We start from the raw sequence: 25,798 nt of genomic DNA, 5'->3' as shown, positions 1-25,798 counted from the left end.
TAATACAAATAAAAACATCAAAAAAGTTGACAAAAGCAATTGGTCGACGTGGAAAAGTTTGACATAACTTTTTCAATTTTTTTTTTTCCAAAAAAAGAGGCTTTTCTCATACTTTACCATCCAAGTGGACATGGAGTTAGATGATAAATGATAATAGTGTGCCAAGCTGAGCGAGGCACCGTGCCCAAAGCATGGCGAGCAAAGCGGTACATCTATACGGTGTCCATGTCGACAAGAGGTGAAATACTCATGTTGACCTTTTCTGTGTCGACTTATTGCTTGTGTTCACCTTTGAGCATGCCGACTTAAGCTTTGTTGATCTTATTAGTGTGTCAACCTATGGTCTGTTGACCAATAGTGGTCAACCTAGTGACTGTCAACCTTAATTGTGTTGACCCTATGACCCATACCCCTGACACTGATTCTCCCTTGTGGCATACTAATGCTTACCCAGACCTGGGCATGCTCTGCAATATTATCCGGGTCTTATATGGTGCCTCCTGTGTCAGATAACTTTACATAGACCGCTTGCATTAATTATCTGGTGCTGCTATGCTCTAGGACGCGGCATTATATATATATATATATATATATATATATATATATATATATATACATAAGCACACATACCACATGAAAAGCCTGTGTTTGTCCCTCTGTACCTTACTCTGTAGGACTGTAGGATACCTCACATGCTCAGAGCTGCCTCTGATTAAAAATCCTCCCATGATGAGGCCGCTGCTGCTGTCCTCCATGGGCCTGAGAAGCATGTAACGAGATCCACCAATCAGAGCTCAGCACAAAACTCTCTGCCCTCTTGTGCAAAGTGTCGTGGGACTTAGTCAACTTCCAGTAATGCACTGCACACTTATGCAGTCAGTGTGCCTTGGCTCCCGATGCTCAGCACCATTAATCATTGTCACATTGGCAGAAACAGTAGCTTAACTAAAATTTGTGCGCCCCCCTGCCGATATCGGCAGCGCCGCCCCCTCCCCCTAGCCCTCCCACCCACCTTCCCAAGTAAAGTTAAAAACCCCCTTACCCCTCCGCGTGTCGCCGCATTCAGGGTCCCGCAGCCGGCTCCGTCTCCTCCTGCAGTTCTATAATGACCATCACAAAATGGCTGCCCCCCTAACAGCAGACAGTTTTTAAGGATGCTAGAGGAGGCCCGCGCCTCCTCTAGCATCCCAAAAAACTGTCTGCTGTTAGGGGGCAGCCATTTTCTGATAGTTATTTTTCATTAGAAGTACTGCAGGAGGAGACAGAGCCATGACAAGATCTGCGCTGCGGCCGGGACCCTGAATGCGGCGGCGCTGGCGGCGGCATGCGGAGGGGTAAGGGGGGTTGTTATATATAGTTGTAACTATAGCCCCGCAGATCGGCGCCCACAGCCCCTCAGCGCCTCCCCGCCACCGCGGGGGCTGCGGGGCTATCGTTACGCCACTGGGCAGATAGGTGAAGCTGCAGCACACTTTTTTTTTAAATACATGCCGACCATGGGGCCCCCAGCTAGAGGGGGTCCCAGGGGTACTGATCCAGCCCTGCTTGTGTCAGCATGGCTTCCCCCAAGCCAGCCGCAGCAGATCTAACAAAGAGGTCAGGAAATCTGTCTCCAACAAAGATAGTGGCCTTGTCACCTCTTGCCCCCCTTCCCTGCCCAACATTAACGACACTCCTCCATTATGCGAAACGGAGGGTGTTGCTGCCCCTGCATGCACAGAACGGGTCCAGCGCATGTGCGAAGCACCAAACACGCCCCACCTCCAACCACTTACTGTATGTTGTCTTTGCAACGTGATTGTTTCACCGTACTGTTTAAAACCTATATTGGTATCTATTCTAGTGTAGTCTCCATTTAATTCTATTTTTTCCCCCCTGCCAAATCATTTTTTTTTCCTCTTTTGTCTCTACCGGCAGTATATTTATATTAATATTGTTTTGCTTTCTTTATGTTTTTGTTACTTTTTGCTCTTGTTTTCTTTAATAAACCAAAACTCTTTATAAAGAATATTTGATTTAAAACCAACAAACCCTGAAGGATGAGCAGAAGTACGTTGTGGTGTCTGTTTCATGCATTCCACCCTAGTGATGCGTTAACCAGTCCTTCCTCCGTTCCCTTATTCCATACACGCGGCTTATTTCCATCTTTCGGCCAGTGATGTTTGTACAATGGTTCCAAGTACTTATTTCTCTGATATCCTTACCTCACCTCCTAGGCTTCTGTACAAGAACATGACCATTGTGACAAATCATTTCTCCACGGTCAGAGGCAAACTATCATATGACTGGTTTGATGAAATGTTTAACCTATTATAGTGTATAAATAATAGTTTCCCAAGTATTAGCTGTTGCTGCTTTGTTGCAACTTTGTTTTTTTAACATTTCTTTGAGTCTTAGGTCCATAAACACTGAACGTTTTTACCCAGTGTGTATGGTGAGAGGGGTGTGTATCGTATTGTCGACCCGACTTAGGTCGACAGTCATTATGTCGTAACCGTTGGGTCGACAGACAGCAAGGTCGACAGGTGTCTATGTTGACATGAGACAAGGTTGACATGGGTTTAGGTCGACAAATGCTTTAGGTCGACATGGGTTAGGTCGACAGGTCGTGAGGTCGACATATGTTTTTTCACAGTTTTTTTACCTGAATGTCGAACCAGTTGACATGGACACAATTGGAAGTCAACCACAGCCCCTCGCAACGCTGCGCTTGGCACACTATTTTATTCTCCCACCACGCCCTAGTGGATGGTAGGGCATGAAATACTGACTGTCGGCACATGTCGGCTCATAAAAACAGTGGAAAAACCCATGTCGACCTCGCAACCTGTCGACTTAACCCATGTCAAACTAACGCATTTGTCGACCTGGACACCTGTCAACCTAGAACCCTGTTGACCTTGTTACCTGTCGACCCAACGGTGTCAACCTAATGACTGTCAACCTAAGTCGGGTCGACAATACGACCGTATCCCGGTGAGAGATGATGGGGAAAATCGATGGGCTGAAAACGCTTAGTAGATACACACTGAACGTTTCTCGCCCATTTTGCTGATTTTTCCAGGAGTGGACGGCTTTCCACTCCGCTGCTCATCTGCTAGGAATACAAGCAGATGAACGGCCGGGCCAGCAATGATGCGGGAGCACGCTTCTGCGCTCACCACTCATCACTGCCTAGTACACACTGGGCGGCTTTAAAGCTGAAAGCAGCTGAAACGAGTAACCTGAGCGGCTTTCAGCTCCAAGTCGCCCAGTGTATATGGACTTTTAATGGTCGTTCACTATGCTGCAAACAGTAGGTGCTTATCAATATCGCGACGACCGTCTGCACAGCCAAAATAGCTGTTATGGCCCCTTGTGATATTGGGCAGGGCCGTAACTAGGGGGGGCTAGGGGGTCACGCGCACCGGGCGCTGGATGGTGGGGGCGCTAGTGTGGTGTCCTGGCACCGCCCACCGCCCGGCAGCGCTAGGAGCCGGAGTTAACCTTCTCCAGTCCCCGGACCCCCGCTGCCTGACCCCAAGGCAGTGATTTTTTTTTTTGGGGAGGGGGGGGGGGGGGCGGACCAAATGACTGCCGACCCGGGAGCCGAAACACCTAGTTTCGGCCCTGTATTGGGGCAGATGTATTGCCTGGTGAAGAGATTAAGTGGAGATGCAGTAGATGGTGATAAGGCACCAGCCAATCAACAATGTTTGAAAATGACAGTTAGGGGTTGATTGGCTGGTGCATATGTGGTGGGGCGGCGTCTCTGGTGCTCGGGAAGCTGCAAGTCTACTGAGCCAACCAGAATCACCCTCGTTATCGCCACTTTATCTCTTCACCAGGATTATCACATCTGCTCCATTGGGTCACATATAAATGGCCATATTTTGCTACGTCCATAGTACGTGGAAATATTAACAGTAATGCAATAAAGTTCCCTATTTATGAGGCCGGGGAACATTGTGCACGTGACAGCATTTCACAATCACAAATCTGCACAACAGGAAAACGTGACTGTGTAGTATAGTGCAACATGGGTAACATACACGGGATCCGGACTATGCGTTTCCATGTATTAGATCAATGGGTGGCCACTATTGGTTGACATGCACTACGTTAATAAAGACAATAGGTCAACACAAGCAAACGGTCGCCATGGTTACGGTTGACATGTGTTTTTTTCCACAATTTTTGTTTTCAAATTTGTTTTGAACTTTTTCATACTTTTTTTGCAAACTATATAGTCGGTGGCAACATCTAGGAGCTGCATGTACAGATGACAAAAGACGTCACGAACGACTCACGGGCGCGCGCGTCGTTAAAGACATAGGGCCTAATTCAGACCTGATCGCAAAGCTGCTTTTCTAGCAAATGGACAAAACTATGCTGCGTGGCAGGTGGGACAGATGTAACGTGTGCAGAGAGCGTTAGCTTTGCGTGGGTTATTTTGTTTCTGTGCAGGGTAAATAATGGCTGCTTTTTTATTTTTACACTGCAATTTAGATTTCAGTTTGAACACACCCCACCCAATCTAACTCTCTCTGCACATGTTACATCTTCCCCACCTGCAGTGCAGCATGGTTTTGCCCATTCTCTAAAAAAAGCAGCTTTGTGATCAGGGGTGAATTAGGCCCATAGTGCATACACACTGGAAGATATACCCCAAAATGATCATTCTGACCATTTGTTATTGCACATATGGTTTATAATATCGCTCATTGAGGGGGCGTGTCCTGCTCCACCCAAAGGGCGTGTCTAGTTCCATATATGGAGAGATTCTGAAAAGAGATTGTGAACGTGGCACCTAGAAGCGTGGGTGTGTACTGCTACATCTGAGGGGAATCTTATGACTTACATACAAATGTAGATGAGCCCCAAAGCAGTTAGTAAGAGCTACTATACTTGGTAAAGTGCTGGGAAATGGTGCTGATGATTCAATGTAAATGTATCTGTTTCTCATTCCTTTTCCCCAAAAATGTAACAGTGTAATGTGGTCTAGGTGACATGAGGGAGATTGCTAGACTAATGAGGGAGAGAGGGAGATTGCTGCTATTTCAGGGAGTCTCCTGCAGAATGCAGGAGGGGAGGTAACTATGATGTAACAGTGTAATGTGGGCTAGGTGACATGAGGGAGATTGTTAGACTAATGAGGGAGAGAGGGAGATTGCTGCTATTTCAGGGAGTCTCCTGCAGAATGCAGGAGGGGAGGTAACTATGATGTAACAGTGTAATGTGGGCTAGGTGACATGAGGGAGATTGCTAGACTAATGAGGGAGAGAGGGAGATTGCTGCTATTTCAGGGAGTCTCCTGCAGAATGCAGGAGGGGAGGCAGTTATGGTATGAGTCCTACACATGAAGGATTTTAAAGTGCTTATGTAATACTGTATCTGGGCTCCCGTTTTTCTTATGAGACCGCGTCCCCTCGCGGGCAGGGGCGAATTTATGGGTCAGGCCACCCCTAGGCACAACATTTTTATGTCCCCCCCCCCCCTATTTTAACCCCTTCCCGACAATTGACGTACATTTACGTCATGGTCGGGAAGTACTTCCCGACACATGGCGTAAATGTACGTCATGGCATTTAACTGTCACCGCGTCTATAGACGCGGTGACAGTTTCAACATGTCTGCTGTCCCTGACAGCAGACATGTCCGTGCATGCCCAGGGGGGGCTGCGATGCCGCCCCCCCGTCGGCGATCGCTGTGATTGGCTGTTCAGTGTGAACAGCCAATTACAGCGTTTTCTGTGTCACCGGCGAATAACGTTCGCCGGTGACACGCGATCGGAGGTGATTGGTGCTGTAAAGTACAGCACCAATCACCGCGGGGTGTAAGGGTGACACTGGTGTCACCCCACCTCACCCCGCCCGCCCCCAAAGGCCGTGATTGGTCCGTCGGACCGACGGACCAATCACAGCCATGGAGGGGGGTTTAAACTAACGGTGACTGCACTGCAGACGCCATTCCGGTCTGGAATTGCGTGCAGTGCGGTCACCGTGCCTAGCTGCCGCGATATACTGACCAGAACCTTGCAAAATACTGACCTGATCCTTGCAAATATCTTGCCTGCTTCATCACTGCTTGTAGTGTGCTAGATGCTTCCTGGATCCTGTTACTTGTGACTTCCTGTGTTGTGAACTTGTGCTGCTGCAGTGTAATAGCGTTAGTTAGATAGAGAGAGATAGAGAGAGATAGTGTCAGAGAGTGCTATATTTTGTGCTGCTGCAGTGTGATATAGTTATAGAGAGAGAGATAGAGAGAGATAGAGAGAGATAGAGAGAGATAGAGAGAGATAGAGAGAGATAGAGAGATATAGAGAGAGATAGAGAGAGAGAGATAGAGAGGCCTAGTGACAGAGAGTGCTATATTTTGTGCTGCTGCAGTGTGATAGTTATAGATAGAGAGATAGAGAGAGATAGAGAGAGAGAGATAGAGATAGTGACAGATTGTGCTATATATTTTTTATATAACTGACTGCTGCCCCCCCTTTTGTGCTGATCAGTATAAATTAACTGATCAGCAACTTTTTGGGGGCGCAGTTTTTTTTTTATATATATATATATATATATACCTGTCACTGCTGCTGCTGCAGTGTCATAGAGTGTTAGATAGTGAGAGATAGAGAGATAGAGAGAGATAGTGACAGAGAGTGATAGAGAGTGCTAAATTTTGTGTCTGCTGCCCCCGCCTTTTGTGCTGATCACTATATCTGAGGTGATCAGCAACTTTTTGGGGGTGCAGAGGTTTTTTTTTTTTTTATATATACCTGCCAGTTGCACTGTCAGTTGCACCAAAGGTTGTGCACCTGCTGCCCCTCACTGGTAATCAGTGTCGCATCACTGATCACCTTTTTTTTTTTTGTGTGTGCTGTGGGGTCTTTTTTTAATTTTTTTTTTACACACACTGTGATTTTGTGGGTGTCCTGTGGCCGCTGTGCGCTAATCAGTGACGTACATCACTGATCATCTTTTTCGGCACAGGGTTGATCTATTTTTATTTTTTTTTTTGATCAAATTCCTGTTGCCTTTGAGCGCTGTTCAGTGATGGACGTTACTGACCAACATCTGTGCTCAATTTTTGGCGCAGGACCTTTTTTTTTTTTTTTTTTTTAACCCCTTCAATTTTATTTTTTATAACCCCATCAATTTTTTTTTTTAACCCCTTCAATTTTTTTTTTTTTAACCCCTTCAATTTTTTTTTTTTGTATAAAGTATTTTTTTTTTTCTGCACTACATACACACTACACACTACATACCCCCCGGGTTGAAATAAAGTTTGTACCCCCCCCTACACTATACACGTGTTGAAACATTTCACTACCAGTAACACAAAAATAAAAATGGCATCCCAAATGTCATCCCAGTCATCCAGAAGAATGTATTCAGCGGAGGAGGCATATGCCATGCTTGCTTCTGACTCTGACACAGCCAGTGATGCAAGCGGGGAATTTGAAGGATTCGCCTTAAGCTCCTCTTCCTCCTCTGGTGATGAGGGACCCCCTCAAAGACGCCCCCGTAGAGCAGCTGAGACCCCCCCCCCCCCAATAATTGATCTCGTATGGACCCCACCACCAGACAATTTTGAGCCCCAGGTTCCTGAGTTTTTGGCCATGCCAGGAATCCAATTTGATTCCACAGGTCTCAGAGAAATTGACTTTTTCAAATTATTTTTCTCTGATGATTTTATAAATTTAATGGTGGACCAAACTAATTTATATGCCCAGCAGTTTATTGCTCAAAACCCCACGTCATCATTTGCTAGGTGGACCCCTGTAGATGCAGTAGAGATGATGACGTTTTGGGGTCTGGTGTTTCATATGGGCATAGTAAAAAAGCCAGAAATTAGGCAATATTGGAGTACAGATGTTCTGTACAGCACCCCATTTTACCGTATGGCCATGCCCCGGGCTCGATTTGAGACGATCCTTAAATTTTTGCATTACAACGATAATGCACAGTGCCCACCCAGAGATGATCCCACCTTTGACCGGCTATTCAAAGTCAGGCCGGTCATTGATCATTTCAGTGCCAAATTTGAAGACATGTACATCCCAGATAAATTCATTTGCATAGACGAGTCCCTTATACATTTTAAAGGAAGGGTTAAATTCCGCCAGTACCTTCCCAGTAAGAGGGCAAGGTATGGCATAAAAATGTATAAGCTGTGTGAAAGCACCTCAGGGTACACTCACAGGTTTAGGGTATATGAAGGGAAGGATTCAAGAATTGAACCGCCAGAATGCCCCCCCTCCCTCGTAGGTGTTAGTGGAAAAATTGTCTGGGATTTAGTGCACCCCTTCCTGGATAAAGGTTATCACCTCTATGTGGATAACTTTTACACCAGCATCCCCCTGTTTAAGGCCCTTGGTTCAAGAGGTACAGCAGCTTGCGGTACTGTGCGCAAGAACCAAAGAGGCCTCCCAAAAACGCACATTGCCCAAGTAATGAGAAGGGGTGAAAGCAGGGGAATATGCACCGAAAATATGTTGTTGGTCAAATATAAGGACAAGAGGGATGTCCTTATACTGACAACAATTCACGGAGACAGTACCACCTCCGTCCCTGTACGAGGTACCAGTACCCACACCTCAAAACCTAATTGTATCCTGGATTACAATAGGTACATGGGCGGAGTGGATCTTTCAGATCAGGTACTGAAGCCGTACAGTGCCCTGCGGAAAACAAAAATCTGGTACAAGAAGCTGGCCGTGTATATCATCCAGATGGCACTGTATAACGCTTACGTGCTATTCCGTTCTACCGGCCAGAGGGGGACATTTATGCACTTTCAAGAGGAAGTCATAAAGGGCCTAATATTTGGGAACCAGCAGGCAGAGGGCCCCAGTACTTCTAGTTCTGGCCCCCGTATTGTACCAGGGCAGCATTTTCCTGATGAAATCCCCTCCACTGGAAAAAAGGGCAGGACACAAAAAAGGTGCAAAGTTTGCTATAAAAAGGGAATAAGAAAGCAAACTATTTTCCAGTGTGACACTTGCCCCGACAAACCCGGCCTATGTATAAAGGAGTGTTTTAAAATATACCACACATCTATGGATTATTAGGTTCATAATTTCACCGTGCTTCGGGGGTCTTGCTAATGCCACATAGCACCCACCATTCATTCCACCAGAATCTGAGCTGCAAAATCCAAAAATCACTCCTTCCCTTCTGAGTCCTGCCATGCACCCAACTGGTATTTTTTGGTCACATGTGAGGCATTGCCGTACTCGGGAGAAATTGGGGCACATATTTTGGGGTGCTTTTTCTCCTTCATACCTTCTGAAAATGAAAAATTTTGAGCCAGAACTGCATTTTTGTGTAAAAAAATTTAATTTTTCATTTTCACTGCCCACTTGTATCAAAATTGGTGAAACCCCTGGGGGTTTGAAATGTACACTATACCCCTAGATGAATTCCCTGAGGGGTGTAGTTTGCAAAATGGGGTCACTTGTGGGGGGGGTTCCACTGTATTGGTGCTTTGGGGGTCTTGCTAATGCGACATAGCACCCACCATCATTCCACCAGAATTTGTGCTGCAAAATCCAAATATCACTCCTTCCCTTCTGAGTCCTGCCACTTTTTGGTCACACATGAGGCATTGCCGTACTCGGGAGAAATTGGGGCACAGATTTTGGGGTGCTTTGTCTCCTTCATTCCTTCTGAAAATGAAAAATTTTGAGCCAGAACTGCATTTTTGTGTAAAAAAATGTAATTTTTCATTTTCACTGCCCACTTGTATCAAAATTGGTGAAACCCCTGGGGGTTTGAAATGTACACTATACCCCTAGATGAATTCCCTGAGGGGTGTACTTTGCAAAATGGGGTGACTTGTGGGGGGGTTCCACTGTATTGGTGCAACATAGCACCCACCATTCATTCCACCAAAATCTGTGCTGCAAAATCCAAAAATCACTCCTTCCCTTCTGAGTCCTGCCATGCACCCAACTGGTATTTTTTGGTCACATGTGAGGCATTGCCGTACTCGGGAGAAATTGGGGCACAGATTTTGGGGTGCTTTTTCTCCTTCATACCTTCTGAAAATGAAAAATTTTGAGCCAGAACTGCATTTTTGTGTAAAAAAATGTAATTTTTCATTTTCACTGCCCAGTTGTATCAAAATTGGTGAAACCCCTGGGGGTTTGAAATGTACACTATACCCCTAGATGAATTCCCTGAGGGGTGTAGTTTGCAAAATGGGGTCACTTGTGGGGGGGTTCCACTGTATTGGTGCTTGGGGGGTCTTGCTAATGCGACATAGCACCCACCAAAATTCCACCAGAATCTGAGCTGCAAAATCCAAAAATCACTCCTTCCCTTCTGAGTCCTGCCATGCACCCAAATGGTATTTTTTGGTCACATGTGAGGCATTGCCGTACTCGGGAGAAATTGGGGCACAGATTTTGGGGTGCTTTTTTTCCTTCATACCTTCTGAAAATGAAAAATTTTGAGCCAGAACTGCATTTTTGTGTAAAAAATGTAATTTTTCATTTTCACTGCCCACTTGTATCAAAATTGGTGAAACCCCTGGGGGTTTGAAATGTACACTATACCCCTAGATGAATTCCCTGAGGGGTGTAGTTTGCAAAATGGGGTCACTTGTGGGGGGGTTCCACTGTATTGGTGCTTGGGGGGTCTTGCTAATGCGACATAGCACCCACCAAAATTCCACCAGAATCTGAGCTGCAAAATCCAAAAATCACTCCTTCCCTTCTGAGTCCTGCCATGCACCCAACTGGTATTTTTTGGTCACATGTGAGGCATTGCCGTACTCGGGAGAAATTGGGGCACATATTTTGGGGTGCTTTTTCTCCTTCATACCTTCTGAAAATGAAAAATTTTGAGCCAGAACTGCATTTTTGTGTAAAAAAATGTAATTTTTCATTTTCACTGCCCACTTGTATCAAAATTGGTGAAACTCCTGGGGGTTTGAAATGTACACTATACCCCTAGATGAATTCCCTGAGGGGTGTACTTTGCAAAATGGGGTGACTTGTGGGGGGGTTCCACTGTATTGGTGCAACATAGCACCCACCATTCATTCCACCAAAATCTGTGCTGCAAAATCCAAAAATCACTCCTTCCCTTCTGAGTCCTGCCATGCACCCAACTGGTATTTTTTGGTCACATGTGAGGCATTGCCGTACTCGGGAGAAATTGGGGCACAGATTTTGGGGTGCTTTTTCTCCTTCATACCTTCTGAAAATGAAAAATTTTGAGCCAGAACTGCATTTTTGTGTAAAAAAATGTAATTTTTTCATTTTCACTGCCCAGTTGTATCAAAATTGGTGAAACCCCTGGGGGTTTGAAATGTACACTATACCCCTAGATGAATTCCCTGAGGGGTGTAGTTTGCAAAATGGGGTCACTTGTGGGGGGATTCCACTGTATTGGTGCTTGGGGGGTCTTGCTAATGCGACATAGCACCCACCAAAATTCCACCAGAATCTGAGCTGCAAAATCCAAAAATCACTCCTTCCCTTCTGAGTCCTGCCATGCACCCAAATGGTATTTTTTGGTCACATGTGAGGCATTGCCGTACTCGGGAGAAATTGGGGCACAGATTTTGGGGTGCTTTTTCTCCTTCATACCTTCTGAAAATGAAAAATTTTGAGCCAGAACTGCATTTTTGTGTAAAAAATGTAATTTTTCATTTTCACTGCCCACTTGTATCAAAATTGGTGAAACCCCTGGGGGTTTGAAATGTACACTATACCCCTAGATGAATTCCCTGAGGGGTGTAGTTTGCAAAATGGGGTCACTTGTGGGGGGGTTCCACTGTATTGGTGCTTGGGGGGTCTTGCTAATGCGACATAGCACCCACCAAAATTCCACCAGAATCTGAGCTGCAAAATCCAAAAATCACTCCTTCCCTTCTGAGTCCTGCCATGCACCCAACTGGTATTTTTTGGTCACATGTGAGGCATTGCCGTACTCGGGAGAAATTGGGGCACATATTTTGGGGTGCTTTTTCTCCTTCATACCTTCTGAAAATGAAAAATTTTGAGCCAGAACTGCATTTTTGTGTAAAAAAATGTAATTTTTCATTTCCACTGCCCACTTGTATCAAAATTGGTGAAACCCCTGGGGGTTTGAAATGTACACTATACCCCTAGATGAATTCCCTGAGGGGTGTACTTTGCAAAATGGGGTGACTTGTGGGGGGGTTCCACTGTATTGGTGCAACATAGCACCCACCATTCATTCCACCAAAATCTGTGCTGCAAAATCCAAAAATCACTCCTTCCCTTCTGAGTCCTGCCATGCACCCAACTGGTATTTTTTGGTCACATGTGAGGCATTGCCGTACTCGGGAGAAATTGGGGCACAGATTTTGGGGTGCTTTTTCTCCTTCATACCTTCTGAAAATGAAAAATTTTGAGCCAGAACTGCATTTTTGTGTAAAAAAACGTAATTTTTCATTTTCACTGCCCACTTGTATCAAAATTGGTGAAACCCCTGGGGGTTTGAAATGTACACTATACCCCTAGATGAATTCCCTGAGGGGTGTAGTTTGCAAAATGGGGTCACTTGTGGGGGGGTTCCACTGTATTGGTGCTTGGGGGGTCTTGCTAATGCGACATAGCACCCACCAAAATTCCACCAGAATCTGAGCTGCAAAATCCAAAAATCACTCCTTCCCTTCTGAGTCCTGCCATGCACCCAAATGGTATTTTTTGGTCACATGTGAGGCATTGCCGTACTCGAGAGAAATTGGGGCACAGATTTTGGGGTGCTTTGTCTCCTTCATACCTTCTGAAAATGACAAATTTGGAGCCAGAACTGCATTTTTGTGTAAAAAAAATAATTTTTCATTTTCACTGCCCAGTTGTACCACAATTGGTGAAACCCCTGGGGGTTTGAAATGTACACTATACCCCTAGATGAATTCCCTGAGGGGTGTAGTTTGCAAAATGGGGTCACTTGTGGGGGGGTTCCTAACTTTTAGCATCTTATGGTGCCTAGAAACCTACATGGTGCCTAAAAAATAATCTCATAAAAAGGAGGCTCCAAAATCAAGTAGGTGCTCCTTCTATTATGAAGCCTGTGGTTTGGTCAACGTGCACACTAGGGCCACATATAGGATATTTATGAAAACAAAAGAATTGGGGGAATCAATTTTTAGTCACATTTCTCTAGTAAAATGTACTGTGTTCCTTAGAAAAATGTATTAAAATTGCAAATCTGCAAAAAAAATGAAATTTTGAAATTTCACCTGCACTTTGTTTTAATTCCTGTGAAACACCTAAAGGGTTAACAAACTTCCAAAATGCTGTTTTGAATACTGTGAGGGGTGCAGTTTTTGAAATGGTATCATTTATGGGGGTGTCTCACATACAAGTCCCTCAAAGTCACATCAGAACTGAACTGGTCCCTAAAAAAATCAGTGTTTGAAATTTTCTTGAAAATTTGAGAATTTGCTATTCATATTGTAAGCCTCCTAGTGTCCAAAAAAATTAAAAGGAAGTTGAAATAATGATGGAAACATAAAGTAGACATATGGTCTATGTTAGTTATTAACTATTTTGAGTGGTATGATTATTTGTCTCACAAGCAGAAAATTTAACATTTTGCTAAATTTAACATTTTTTTACGACATTTTGGTATTTTTCACAAAAAAACACAGACTGTATCGACCCAAATTTACCACTAATTCGAAGTACAATGTGTCACGAAAAAACAATCTCAAAATCACTGGGATAAGTAAAAGCAAAAAAAAGTTATCCCCACTTAAGTGAGACATGTCAGATTTGAAAAAAAGGGCTCTGTCAGGAACGCAAAAACTGGCTCTGTCAGGAAGGGGTTAATGTAATAATATATGTATATACATTGTTATTTATACATTTCATAAAAATGTTACTGTAGTCCACCTTAATATTTTTTTAAGCACTCTGGACTGCTCACTGCACGGAGGACCCGGAGGGAGGCAATTATTAAGACAGTGTCTCCGTCAGTCTCTCTCTGGCTCACACACTGTGACTGACTGAGTGCAGGGAGGATCTGCGCGCCGCTCAGCTGCTGGATACACAGCAGCCAATAGACTGTGTGTGTGTAGAGTAGCCAATGGGTGGGAGCCGGCAGCAGTGAGTCTGAGCCATTTCTGGACGCGCAGGGGGACCGTCGGACCCAGCCACTAAGCAGTGATTTAATGTGCACAGAGTGGGTGGGCAGTGGCGGGTGACGAGTGGCCCTGCCGCTGACATATGATAATTCATGTTTGCGGCGCTCATCACTCGCTGATGCCCACCTGCTGTGCCATGCTAATATTTAACAGAATGTCAGCCTGCATGCCGCCCTTAATTGATGCCGCCCTGAGGCCGGTGCCTCACGGGCCTAGGCACAAATCCGGACCTGCTCGCGGGGGCTCGCTGCGCTCGCCTTGCTTCGGGCACGGTGGCTCGCTGCGCTCCCCACACTATATAAAATCAACTCCATGCGTAGTTGGATAGTAGGGGTATGAAAAAATGGGGTGCATTTAACATGGGAGCCCAGATAATACATAAGTACCGTGCGGTTTTGGGGGGTTATTCTGGTTCACTTGCAAAGGCACAATCACTCTCTAATGGACAAAACCATGTGCACTGCAGGTGGGGCAGATGTAACATGTCCAGAGAGAGTTACATTTGGGTGTTTTATTGTTTCTGTGCAGGGCAGATACTAGCTGCTTTCTTTTTACAGTGCAATATAGATATCAGTTTGAAGTATACCCCCCCCCCACCCAAATCTAACTCTCTCTGAACCCTGTTGCATCAGCCCCACCAGCAGTGCACATAGTTTTGTCCATTAGAGAGCGATTGTGCCTTTGCGAGTGAACCAGAATAATCCCCTTAGAGTGTAATGTTGGGGAAATACTTGGTCCTTGTGAACCAGCTTACTATGGTCCTGTTGTCTTTATCTGAGATCTGACAGTTTTTTGTTCAGAACCGACTATAAATTAATTTATGCGGAAGTCTCCCCTCCACCCTCTTAAACCGTTCTATTAAATGCATCCATTAAATCAGTTTCTGGAAACATCACTCTTCCTCCTCCCTCGGGATTCCTGCGGAGCACAAGAGCAGCGCTGTTGGAGTAATGACATGTTTAGCAATTTCCCACAGGGTTACGTTTGTTTCACTCACAAGCTGCTTATCCCGGGCACTTCTGCGTGATGCGAGAGGAGAAATACGTCCTATGGCGCCGCAGAGCTACACACTGTTTGCCAGCTGCGGACAGGAGGTGGTGAGCTTCTAGCTGTAATCAGAATAACTTTTATTGGCTCTTTTCAGGGGTGTTAGCGGTGTTTTGCCATATTGTACCTTTCCATTTTGGGAACTGAAAACAGGCCAATTACCTTAAATACACAAGACCACCCCATGTGCACGTGCCTCCTGCAGTTCCATACTGATTCCGTCTGCTTACAGAGGGCCAGATGTATCAAGCTTCAAAAAGGGAAAAAGTGGAGAGTGATAAACAGCCAGCCAATCAGCTCCTAGCGGTCATTTATATATATATATATATATATATATATATATATATGTATGTATATATATATATATATATATATATATATATATATATACACAACATACCTCCCAACTTCTGTGCTGATGAAATAGGGACACTCGCGCTGCGAAGCGCCCGAAAAGGGGGCGGGTGTATGTAAATGAGGGCATGGCTTATGCTAATTAGCCGCAACCTCATTTTCATACGAGAATAGACGCTGTGCGCATGCGCACAGCGTCTATTCTATTAGATTGGGGGGTCTCCCAACTGCCACCTCCCACAGCGGGACAATGCCTGCCGCGGGTGGGACAGCGGGACAGGACCCGAAAATCGGGACTGTCCCGCTGTAATCGTGACAGTTGGGAGGTATGTATACAATCTCTATGAAGAAAAGGGCATTATCCTGAACTATGGGCCTTATTCTAGTTCACTCTTTCTGACAAATCCTTCTTAGATGGACAAAACCATGTGCACTGCAGCGGGGCAGATGTAAAATGTGCAGAGAGAATTAGATTGGGGTGAGTTATTTTGTTTCTGTGCAGGGAAAATGCTGGCTGCTTTATTTTTACACTGCAATATAGATCTCAATTTAAAGTAAAACCCCACCCAAATCTAATTCTCTCTGCCCAAGTAACATCTGCCCCACCGGCAGTGCACATGGTTTTGTCCATCTAAGATGGATTTTGTCAGAAACAGCGAACTAGAATAAGGCCCTATTTGCAGAAATGACTTTACTGTGGTATACGTCGCTTCAGAATGAAACCTGTCTTCGTGTCCTGAAGACGGGTCTCGGCCTAAAACGACATAGACCACAGTAAAGTCATTTCTGCACAAAGTCCTAGAGTATGCCCTTTTCTACATAGCTAAATTAATGGGTTTCCCCCAGGGTGAGCAAGAACACCCTGCAATTAGATGTAGTGCCGGTCCTTCTCGTTCATTCTATTTATATTTATTTATACACATACTGTATTGTAAGCTTATATGGACAGGACCCTCTTCCTTTTTGTCCCTTCTGTCTGCTCTACAATGTGAGAATTTATATTCTGTCTGTATTAGTCTGTACTTGCTTTTCTTATTGACAGTTTTATAGCACTACAGTGATGTATACACAACGCCTCCGTTGTCCTGACTGCACCGACCCTTCGTGGCATCATCCCAAAGCCCCCCCATCGCCAGCCCCCCACCGTCGACCAGACTGCGGTAACATTTTCCAGAATGCGATCGCAGCTTCAGGGCTTAGCACATGAGCAGAATAGCGAAAAGCACCAAATAGCTATTCAGCGCCCCATGATGAGTAACCCCCCCCCCCCCCCAAAAAATCGCTATTTCATAAACTCTTCATTTGACTATTTAACATTCTGCTTTTATCCCCGTATTCCTCTCATTCATTGGTTAATGATATATTACAGTACCGCTGTCAATCAATGCTGTTAAGTCCTTCCTGGGGGACATCTAATTGCATTACAGGGTGCTCATTAAATGACAACAGGGCTAGTTAAGTGATTAAGGGTGCGAATTAAATAAGATTACGGCTTTTATTCTCTCACACGTGTAATGGGTTTCTCTGATAAATACAGAACATGTATTTTTTTGCCAGTGAATGTGGGATTATCTGAGCTCATTTGGGGAGCATCACATTTGCTGTTTAGAATCACGAGGAGAGGCCGGGAACTGTCAGGTTGGATTCTTTCTGGTTGACGAACAGTCTGCTGTGAGTAAATCTGTTTAAAACAGCTTTCCAGGGTGATTTCATGCATGCTGCCAGGACTCTGAAATATTCATTGGATCACGGCTGTAGATGTACAACTAATCTGACACCCACCATTGTGCATTTATCCCAGACGTAGGCCTGACTGGCTGAACCCTCGCTGCGTCCACAGTGCTGTAAAGAGAGACTGAAAGTGTGAGTGTGTAAGAAACAAAAATGGGCGGATTAATTCAGACTCTAACACCGCACCACCCAACTCCGTCAATGCCCCCTCAGTCATACTGACCTCACTACGGAGCACAACTAAGAATCTCCTGATGAACAAACGACAGATGTTGCTCTTATGAAAGCAATTTCGTGCCGCAAGATACATTTTCTGCATGTTATGCCATAAAATCTCTTGGGGGCTGATTTGGCTTAAGCAAAGCAAAAAAACACACAACTGGGGAAAACTATGCTGCACCGTAGGTGGGGCAGATGTAACCTGTTCAGAGAGTTAAATTTGGGTGGGGTGTGTTCAAACTGAAATCTAAATTGCAGTGTGAAAATAAAGCAGCCAGTAGTTACCCTGCACAGAAACAAAATAACTCGCCCAAATCTAACTCTCTCTGCACATGTTGCATCTGCCCCACCTGCAGTGCAGCATGGTTTTGACCAGCTGTGTACTTTTTTGCTTTGCTAACAAAGCTGAATCAGTGCATTAGCATTAGGGTGCTTCTAAATGGAGCACCAGCATCATATTTGTATTACAGATCATTCTGTTATCACAAAAATGCGTTGTTCTTTGTAAAATGTACATTTGGAAAAAATACATTGCTCTAATTAAAAAAAAAAAAAATGAATTGATTGGGACAGTGACGTGTTGTCGCCATCTATCGATTTACTGTATAGAAAAGACTTTCATGAGATGAAGTACTGCCAGTGACCACTAGGGGCCATTCGACGGACCAAATGACTCCTTTGTGTCCTACAAGATGTCATAACAGAAAGTGAAAGCAATTTTTGCAGGGACATTGATCAGTTTCAAACTTGCTAGATATGGAGAGAGGTAGCTGTGAAGACGGATTGGAAGAAGGAGCAGATAGGGACTGCGGGTGGGGTGGAGAGTTTGTGGGCTAGAAATGGTCACTGCTCACAGTGAAAGTATATTGCAGGAGCCGTCATTTTCACGGGCTTTTAACTAGTTCCATATAATTATATATTATTGTAAAGCAAATGACAAAAAAATAAAGGGAACACTAACATAACACATCCTAGATCTGATATGAATGAAATATTCTTATTAAATACTTTATCCTTTACATAATTGAATGTGCTCACAACAAAATCACTCAAAAATGATCAATGGAAATCAAATTTATTATCCATGGAGGTCTGGATTTGGAGTCCCACTCAATATTAAAGTGGAAAAACACACTACAGGCTGGTCCAACTTTGATCTAATGTCCGTAAAACAAGTCAAAATGAGGCTCAGTAGTGTGTGTGGCCTCCAGGTGCCTGTATGACCTCCCTACAACGCCTTGGCATGATCCTGATGAGGAGGCGGATGGTCTCCTGAGGGATTTCCTCCCAGACCTGGACTAAAGCGTCCACCAACTCCTGGACAATCTGTGGTGCAACGTGGCGTTGGTGGATGGAGCGAGACATGATGTCCCAGATGTGCTGAATTGGAGTCAGGTCTGGGGAATGGGCGGGCCAGTCCATAGCATCAATGCCTTCGTCTTGCAGGAAATGCGCACACACAATATAGCCACATGAGGTCTAGCATTGTCTTGCATTAGGAGGAACCCAGGGCCAACCGCACCAGCATATGGTCTCACAAGGGATCTGAGGATCTCATCTCGGTACCTAATGGCAGTCAGGCTACCTCATACCACCCTCTGTTTCTGACTGTTTGAGTAGACACATGCACATTTGTGACCTGCTGGAGGTCATTTTGCAGGGCTCTGGCAGTGCTCCTCCTGTTCCTCCTTGCACAAAGGTGGAGGTAGCGGTCCTGCTGCTGGGTTGTTGTCCTCCTACAGCCTCCTCCACATCTCCTGATTTACTGGCCTGTCTCCTGGTAGCGCCTCCATGCTCTGGACACTACGATGACAGACACAGCAAACCTTCTTGCCACAGCTCGCATTGATGTGCCATCCTGGATGAGCTGCACTACCTGAGCCACTTGTGTGGGTTGTAGACTCTGTCTCATGCTACCACTACAGTGAATGCACCGCCAGCTTTCAAAAGTGACCAACACATCAGCCAGAAAGTGTAGGAGCTGAGAAGTGGTCTGTGGTCACCGCCTGCAGAACAACTACTTTATTGGCGGTGTCTTGCTAATTGCCTATAATTCCACATGTTGTCTATTCCATTTGCACAACAGCATGTGAAATTGATTGTCAATCTGTGTTGCTTCCTAAGTGGACAGCTTGATTTCACAGAAGTGTGATTGACTTGGAGTTACATTGTGTTGTTTAAGTGTTCCTTTTATTTTTTTTTGAGCAGTGTATTATTAGCCTGGATTTCTGGAAAGACCCACTGCAGTTACAGGGCCCTGTCTTATCTGTTTGCCGGTATTAAATTTGTTATCTTGCCATCACGGTTTTTGGCAGAATATTCTTTTCTTTTATGCGGAACAGGGATCTGTATGACAAAAGGGAAGAGGGCACGCTGACAGATTAAAACAATAAATGAAACCAAGGACCTGTAGTATCTGAAATACAATTCAGTATATGTGTCTACACATATATTATTTAGTTTGCATTGAGGTTTTTCCAATTTATATATAAGTCTTGGGGTACACAAGAAAGAAGAGGGAGGGGGATAAGGGAAGGGCATACTGTAGCTCACAATTCAGATGAGTATGCTGTCTTGCAGTACGTCTGCAAGTGCTTTTTGGGCGCATGTGTATAAACGCATTCCGCCATTAATTTTAGGCTGGCATCAAGCACAGCCCAAAGTGTGCGTGTAAAGTTATTTATTCGGTTTATATACTGTATAATCTTTTTACTGTAAGGGAAAAGGGGATATGGGGATAAACCAGTGCACTGGTGTAGATTTATAGATAGTAAGGTGTAGTATGTTCGAATCCACAGTATGGTCAGGATACAAATACAAGTAAAAAAACTTGTTTTAATTAGAGATGTGGAGGTGCTCCCTAGAGAGTAAACATAGGGTATTTTAAAGAGAAGAGGGGAAAAGACTCTCTTTTTGTCGGGGCACTCTTTGTACAAAAGTTTGTAGAATTGTAAGAAAAAGTTTGTAGATCAATAGTTTAAGGGTGACACGAGAGGTCCACAAATATGCAAGGGTTGTAGGGTTTAGTAATACATTTTTAGCATGTTCAGGGAGTTTACCCTGGTGTGAAATAAAGATTTAATAAAATTTAACTTTTAATTAGAATATCTTTAAAATAAGCACTAGACATGGACACACAAACAAGTAACATAAAGAAGTTGTGAAAAAAGTATTTTTTATACTTATTACCCCAAAACTTATGAATGTCTATGGGATAAGGTCCCTCTGATATAATTACAGGGGATGCGCTCTCTCTTACAATGATGAGTATCTTAACCCCACACACTGGGAGCAATCACGCATACAGATCCTATGTTAGGAAAGAAAATGCTGTGGCAGCATGGATACCTGTCACCACCCCTCATCTTTTGTTAACTGTCCCCCACAATATTCGGAGAGGATCTAGATATCTAACAGTAGCTCAGTAATTTGATAATCATGGTACAATACCGCATGGTCAGATCCATCTCTAAATACTGTTATACATATATAATAAACCTAATACACCACAAGATTTATCGGGACGATAATCTTCATCATGAATTACTTATTTCCCCTATATACCACCCATTGGCCTTAATAACACCCAGGTAAGGTCTTTCTTCGAGTTCAGACTCAGACAAACTCGTTCATAATGCACATACAATAATGCTTTTCACCTATCTTGCCGATATAAGTGACAGGGTTCTGTTCACCATAGGTGGTAGCAGGTCTAGAATATACCAGGGAACATCATTCCCCTGGCTCCACCATACCTCAGAGACCGACTTATTATCAGAGAAAAAATAGGTCTCTTTCTCATCAGTACCCGTAAGCCATTCAAGTACCAATTACATTTTATCTCTTCTAGTTATTAATACAATAGGACATATATCTATGTCTTTATTTATCAGTTGCCCCAAAAAGTCTGAGTAAATCTCCAGAGTACCAACACGTTCATTAATACATATTAAGAAATGTATTCCTCTCATTCCTGAATACGTATGCGCATAGAATCAGGTGTTTAACCTATCTAATTAGGGATCCCATCCACTACACATTATATTATCATCAAACGCTTCTATGGAACATCCTTCCAGCTTTATAATACGGACTAAACCATTCTGCAAATTAGACTATCTCTCCCTTGTATGGCGTATACACCCCTCCCTCCCAGTAAATCAGGTGTAGGTGAAAATGGCATCCTCCCCCTTTCCCCCCCATCCAACCAATCAGCACTAGATCTATTTGCAATAGCATGCCATTTAAGTGCAACAAACCTCCCCTACCTTTGCACACATTGAAAAAGCCTGACGGCGAAACGATCGTCTGTGTTACAGAGATGCTGACGACAGCGTTCCGAGACACCTGGATACCTGAGGGTGTCTCGTCAGATACCTCCCACTTCACTACCATCGCCTATACTATTCCACAGGACGCAGCGGTGAAACCCGACAGCGGCGTGTATGAGACACTCTGCCGCAAGACACCCGCTGCTACCCGCTGCAGCACCTGATACAAGCCGACACGCTGGACTATAGCAGGGCTCCGGAGACACCCTCCTGCTCTATCAGCCTGGCCGAGACGCCAAGCTATAGCAGGCTCCTGAGATACACTCCTGCTGCAGTCCTGATAAAAACAGACATGCTGGACTACAGCAGAGCTTTGCAAATAAACGTCTACTACAGCAGCCTGCCCGACACACTGAGCCATAGCGGGCTCCGGAGACGCAATCCTGCTCCAGCAACTTGTGGATTAAGTACAAATCACTGATAGCAACCCTACAGTGGCATACCCGGGCGAGGTCTTAGAACCTGACCCCCGGGGTGAAAAGAGAGGTAACCTTGGTCTCCTCCTCTCTGCTCTCCTCCGTCTCCTATCTTTTCCTCCTTCCACCCTCTTACTTTCTCCTACGTACCCTATTATATTTTATCAACAGCTGGGGAAACATATATGGTCGATACTGAATTTATTACCTAGATATATGTCCCAAAAAAAATGGAATAATAACCATAACATCTGTAATTTGTGGCTATTTGCCTGTCTTGATATAATCTTTTACTGAACCCTTTCTTCTTCTTCATTTCCACACCAACAAATTGGGGGGTCCGCTAACCCGCTATACCTTAAGGCCCCTCAGTGTCAAGTGACACTAACGGAAGCCGACAGAAATCTGGGCCATTCAAGTACACAGAGGGGGTGACCCCTCTGAAGGAAACCTATGATTCCCAGAACACTGTTGTAGGTATACGTAGCTGGGCAGCAGCCACCCCCCTCCATCCCTCCTAAACCCCTAGGCCAATTTTGAGGTCCGCTCACCCGCAATACCTAAAAAGCCCCTCAGCATGAATATGTGCTGACGGAAGCTAACAAAACTTGGGCCTTTTGAGTACACAGAGAGGGTGACCCCACTGTAGGAAATCATTGTACCCCTAAAATTGTTATAGGTATATAGCTGGGCAGCAGCCACCTCAAGGGGATCAATAGGGAATTTAGGTTGACTTCCCACAATACCTCCAAAAGTCCACTGAACACATCAAGTGGCAACTGGTATGGCTGAACACGACCAGTAACATTCAGGGAGACCTGAATATGAACAATCGTGTTCATTTCCATACTATAGGTATATACAGTCGGTGAACCGTCACCTAGGAGATTTGTTTGTCTCTCTGCTCCTATAACCCTTTTTCTTTCCTCTCTCCTTTGTCTGAGGGTGGAGACCAATTAATCTAGACAATCTCTATGGCCCTTATTCTGCTTGGTGCGGCCGGAGCCGCATATGCGGCTCCGACCGTGCAGGCGAATCCCCGCCTTCCATACGGATCGCCACGGCCGTCCGTACGCGGACATGTGGCGGTCCGCATGAAAATGGCGGGGGATACGCCTCCACCATCTTGGAGCAGCCCCCTGCATTCGATGGTCGCCGACCATCGAAGGCAGGGCCGCACGCTCCACCAGCTCCCGCAACCATAGACCTCACGGACACTTGTCCGTGTGAAAGCATGTATGGGGGCGGGCAGCTGACATCCGGCGATGTCAGATGCCCGCCCCCAACACATGCGTCACAGCCTCATTACCATGCGTACGCCCCGCGTTTGCATGGGAACGCCCATGAAACGCGGGGCGTATGCATAGGGAAATGAGGCTAAGTAGCCCCTCACGCCCCTATCCACCCCCTTTGCGGCGGTAAAAAAAATTGTGCGGCGATTTCGCCTGCACATGCGCAGAGTGCCCTCTGCACATGCGCAGAGCGAAAACATCGGCGGAACGGCCGCAAGCGGCCGTTACCGCTTAGATCGGAATAAGGGCCTATCTTACTGCCATTTAGGCAATAACAGTTACAAATATAGAGCTACCCAGATTTCGCTAAGCTTTACAGGAATTGTTTACTGTGAAAATTATTATACTTAAAAATACAGTACTCTTACTATAACTGTGATAATAATCATGCTCAAAAGTATTGCTATTACTACCAGTCTCTCTATCTGATTAATCTGATCATTCTGAAGTAGATTGGATGATCAGTTCAATCACGCACACGTTATCTGCTACTGCTGCCAGTGACACTAATGTATACAGCTAAAACGGATATACTTACTTGATCCTATACTGGGAAATTGCAACATTAGTATTTCTATAAACAACTATGTATTGAATGTTTCATAGGGCCTTATTTTGGTTCATTCTTTCTGACAAAATCCTTCTTAGATGGGCAAAACCATGTGCACTGCAGGTGGGGCAGATGTAACATGTGCAGAGAGAATTAGATTTGGGTGGGGTTTTACTTCAAAGTGAGATCTATATTGCAGTGTAAAAATAAAGCAGTCAGTATTTTCCCTGCACAGAAACAAAATTCACCCAAATCTAATTCTCTCTGCACATGTTACATCTGCCCCACCTGCAGTGCACATGGTTTTGCCCATCTAAGAAGGATTTTGTCAGAAAGAATGAACCAAAATAAGGCCCATAGTTACAACAGGCATCACAGCCACAGCATTTTCTTTCCTAACATAGGATCTGTATGCGTGATTGCTCCCAGTGTGTGGGGTTAAGATACTCATCATTGTAAGAGAGAGCGCATCCCCTGTAATTATATCAGAGGGACCTTATCCCATAGACATTCGTAAATTTTGGGGTAATAAGTATAAAAAATACTTTTTTCACAACTTCTTTATGTTACTTGTTTGTGTGTTCATGTCTAGTGCTTATTTTAAAGATATTCTAATTAAAAGTTAAATTTTATTAAATCTTTATTTCACACCAGGGTAAATTCCCTGAACATGCTAAAAATGTATTACTAAACCTAACAACCCTTGCATATTTGAGGACCTCTCGTGTCACCCTTAAACTATTGATCTACAAACTTTTTCTTACAATTCTACAAACTTTTGTACAAAGAGTGCCCCGACAAAAAGAGAGTCTTTTCCCCTCTTCTCTTTAAAACACTGTATAATCTGCCACCGTATTTCCTGAACAGTCTGCCGCAAAAAGATAACGGACCAGATGCATTAAGCTTCACAAGTGATAAAATGCAGAGTGATAAAAAAACAGCCAATCAGCTCTTACCTGACATTTTTCAAACAGAGCCAGTGACATGACAGGTAGGAGCTGATTGGCTGGCTGTTTGGCTGGCTGATTGGCTGGCTCAATTTGATCACTTTTGAAACTTAGTGCATCTGGTCGAAAGACTTTTTGAATTTCACCATCTTTATTTCTGTTTCTTGCAGGACGCATGACGAGTGGGAGCAATGAGGAGTCAATGTGTGTCTGATAAATCCCATATTTTAGAACTTTTTGGCACAGATTATATGCTTGAAATGACCCCCAACTACCTTACTGCCACACGTACGAGATCATTTTCCGGAATCAGTGACAACATGGGTTCTGTCGATACACAGTCACCATTATTTACGCCTGGATCAAGCCATGCTCAAGTATAAATATGGAAGTCCGGGTTTCAGAATTAACTCCACACTGGTGCACAGTGCACTAACTGATGCTGTTCCGATTGGCTGAGCGTCTTAGGAATGTCGCCAGCAGAGGGCAGTAGATGGAGTATTCAGAAGGGCTTTGGCAGAAGGACCCTGTGCAGCTTGCTTGTGGCATTGTCAATAACTGCTTTGGTGCTTGCGTCATATGCCTTATCAGGAGGAAGATCTGACCTGGGCCAGGTGTTCTTTGCCTTTACATCCAACCAGTCTGGTACAGAGAGACCAAAGGGCTCCTCTCAGCTCCAGCCCTGTCCTGTATACCTTACATGCATCACCCCTCACATTGGGGCCCCGCTGCAGGATGAAAGCGTGATGCACTTAGCAGGACGGAGGATTCCAGACCCAGCAGAGCTGGAGCAATATGAGCCACATGT

The 25,798-nt window shown here is 44.6% G+C and overlaps 1 protein-coding gene across 3 annotated transcripts in view; it reads left to right on the top strand.

Annotated features, from left to right (window-relative positions):
* Nucleotides 1–25,798, top strand: part of CHST15 (carbohydrate sulfotransferase 15) — a 79,673-nt gene that overhangs the window by 12,258 nt on the left and 41,617 nt on the right. For all 3 annotated transcript variants that reach the window (XM_083149432.1, XM_083149430.1, XM_083149431.1), the window contains exon 2: nucleotides 25,161–25,796. In XM_083149432.1, the coding sequence (XP_083005558.1) occupies nucleotides 25,461–25,796 (336 nt within the window). In that variant the 5' untranslated portion in view covers nucleotides 25,161–25,460. The remainder of the gene's footprint in view (nucleotides 1–25,160; nucleotides 25,797–25,798) is intronic.

This window comes from Crinia signifera, chromosome 6 (genome assembly GCF_055691185.1).
Source record: "Crinia signifera chromosome 6, ASM5569118v1, whole genome shotgun sequence".
In the NCBI taxonomy this organism is placed as follows: domain Eukaryota; kingdom Metazoa; phylum Chordata; class Amphibia; order Anura; family Myobatrachidae; genus Crinia; species Crinia signifera.
Note: the sequence above shows the minus strand (reverse complement) of the source record. Positions and strands in the feature narration are given on the sequence as shown.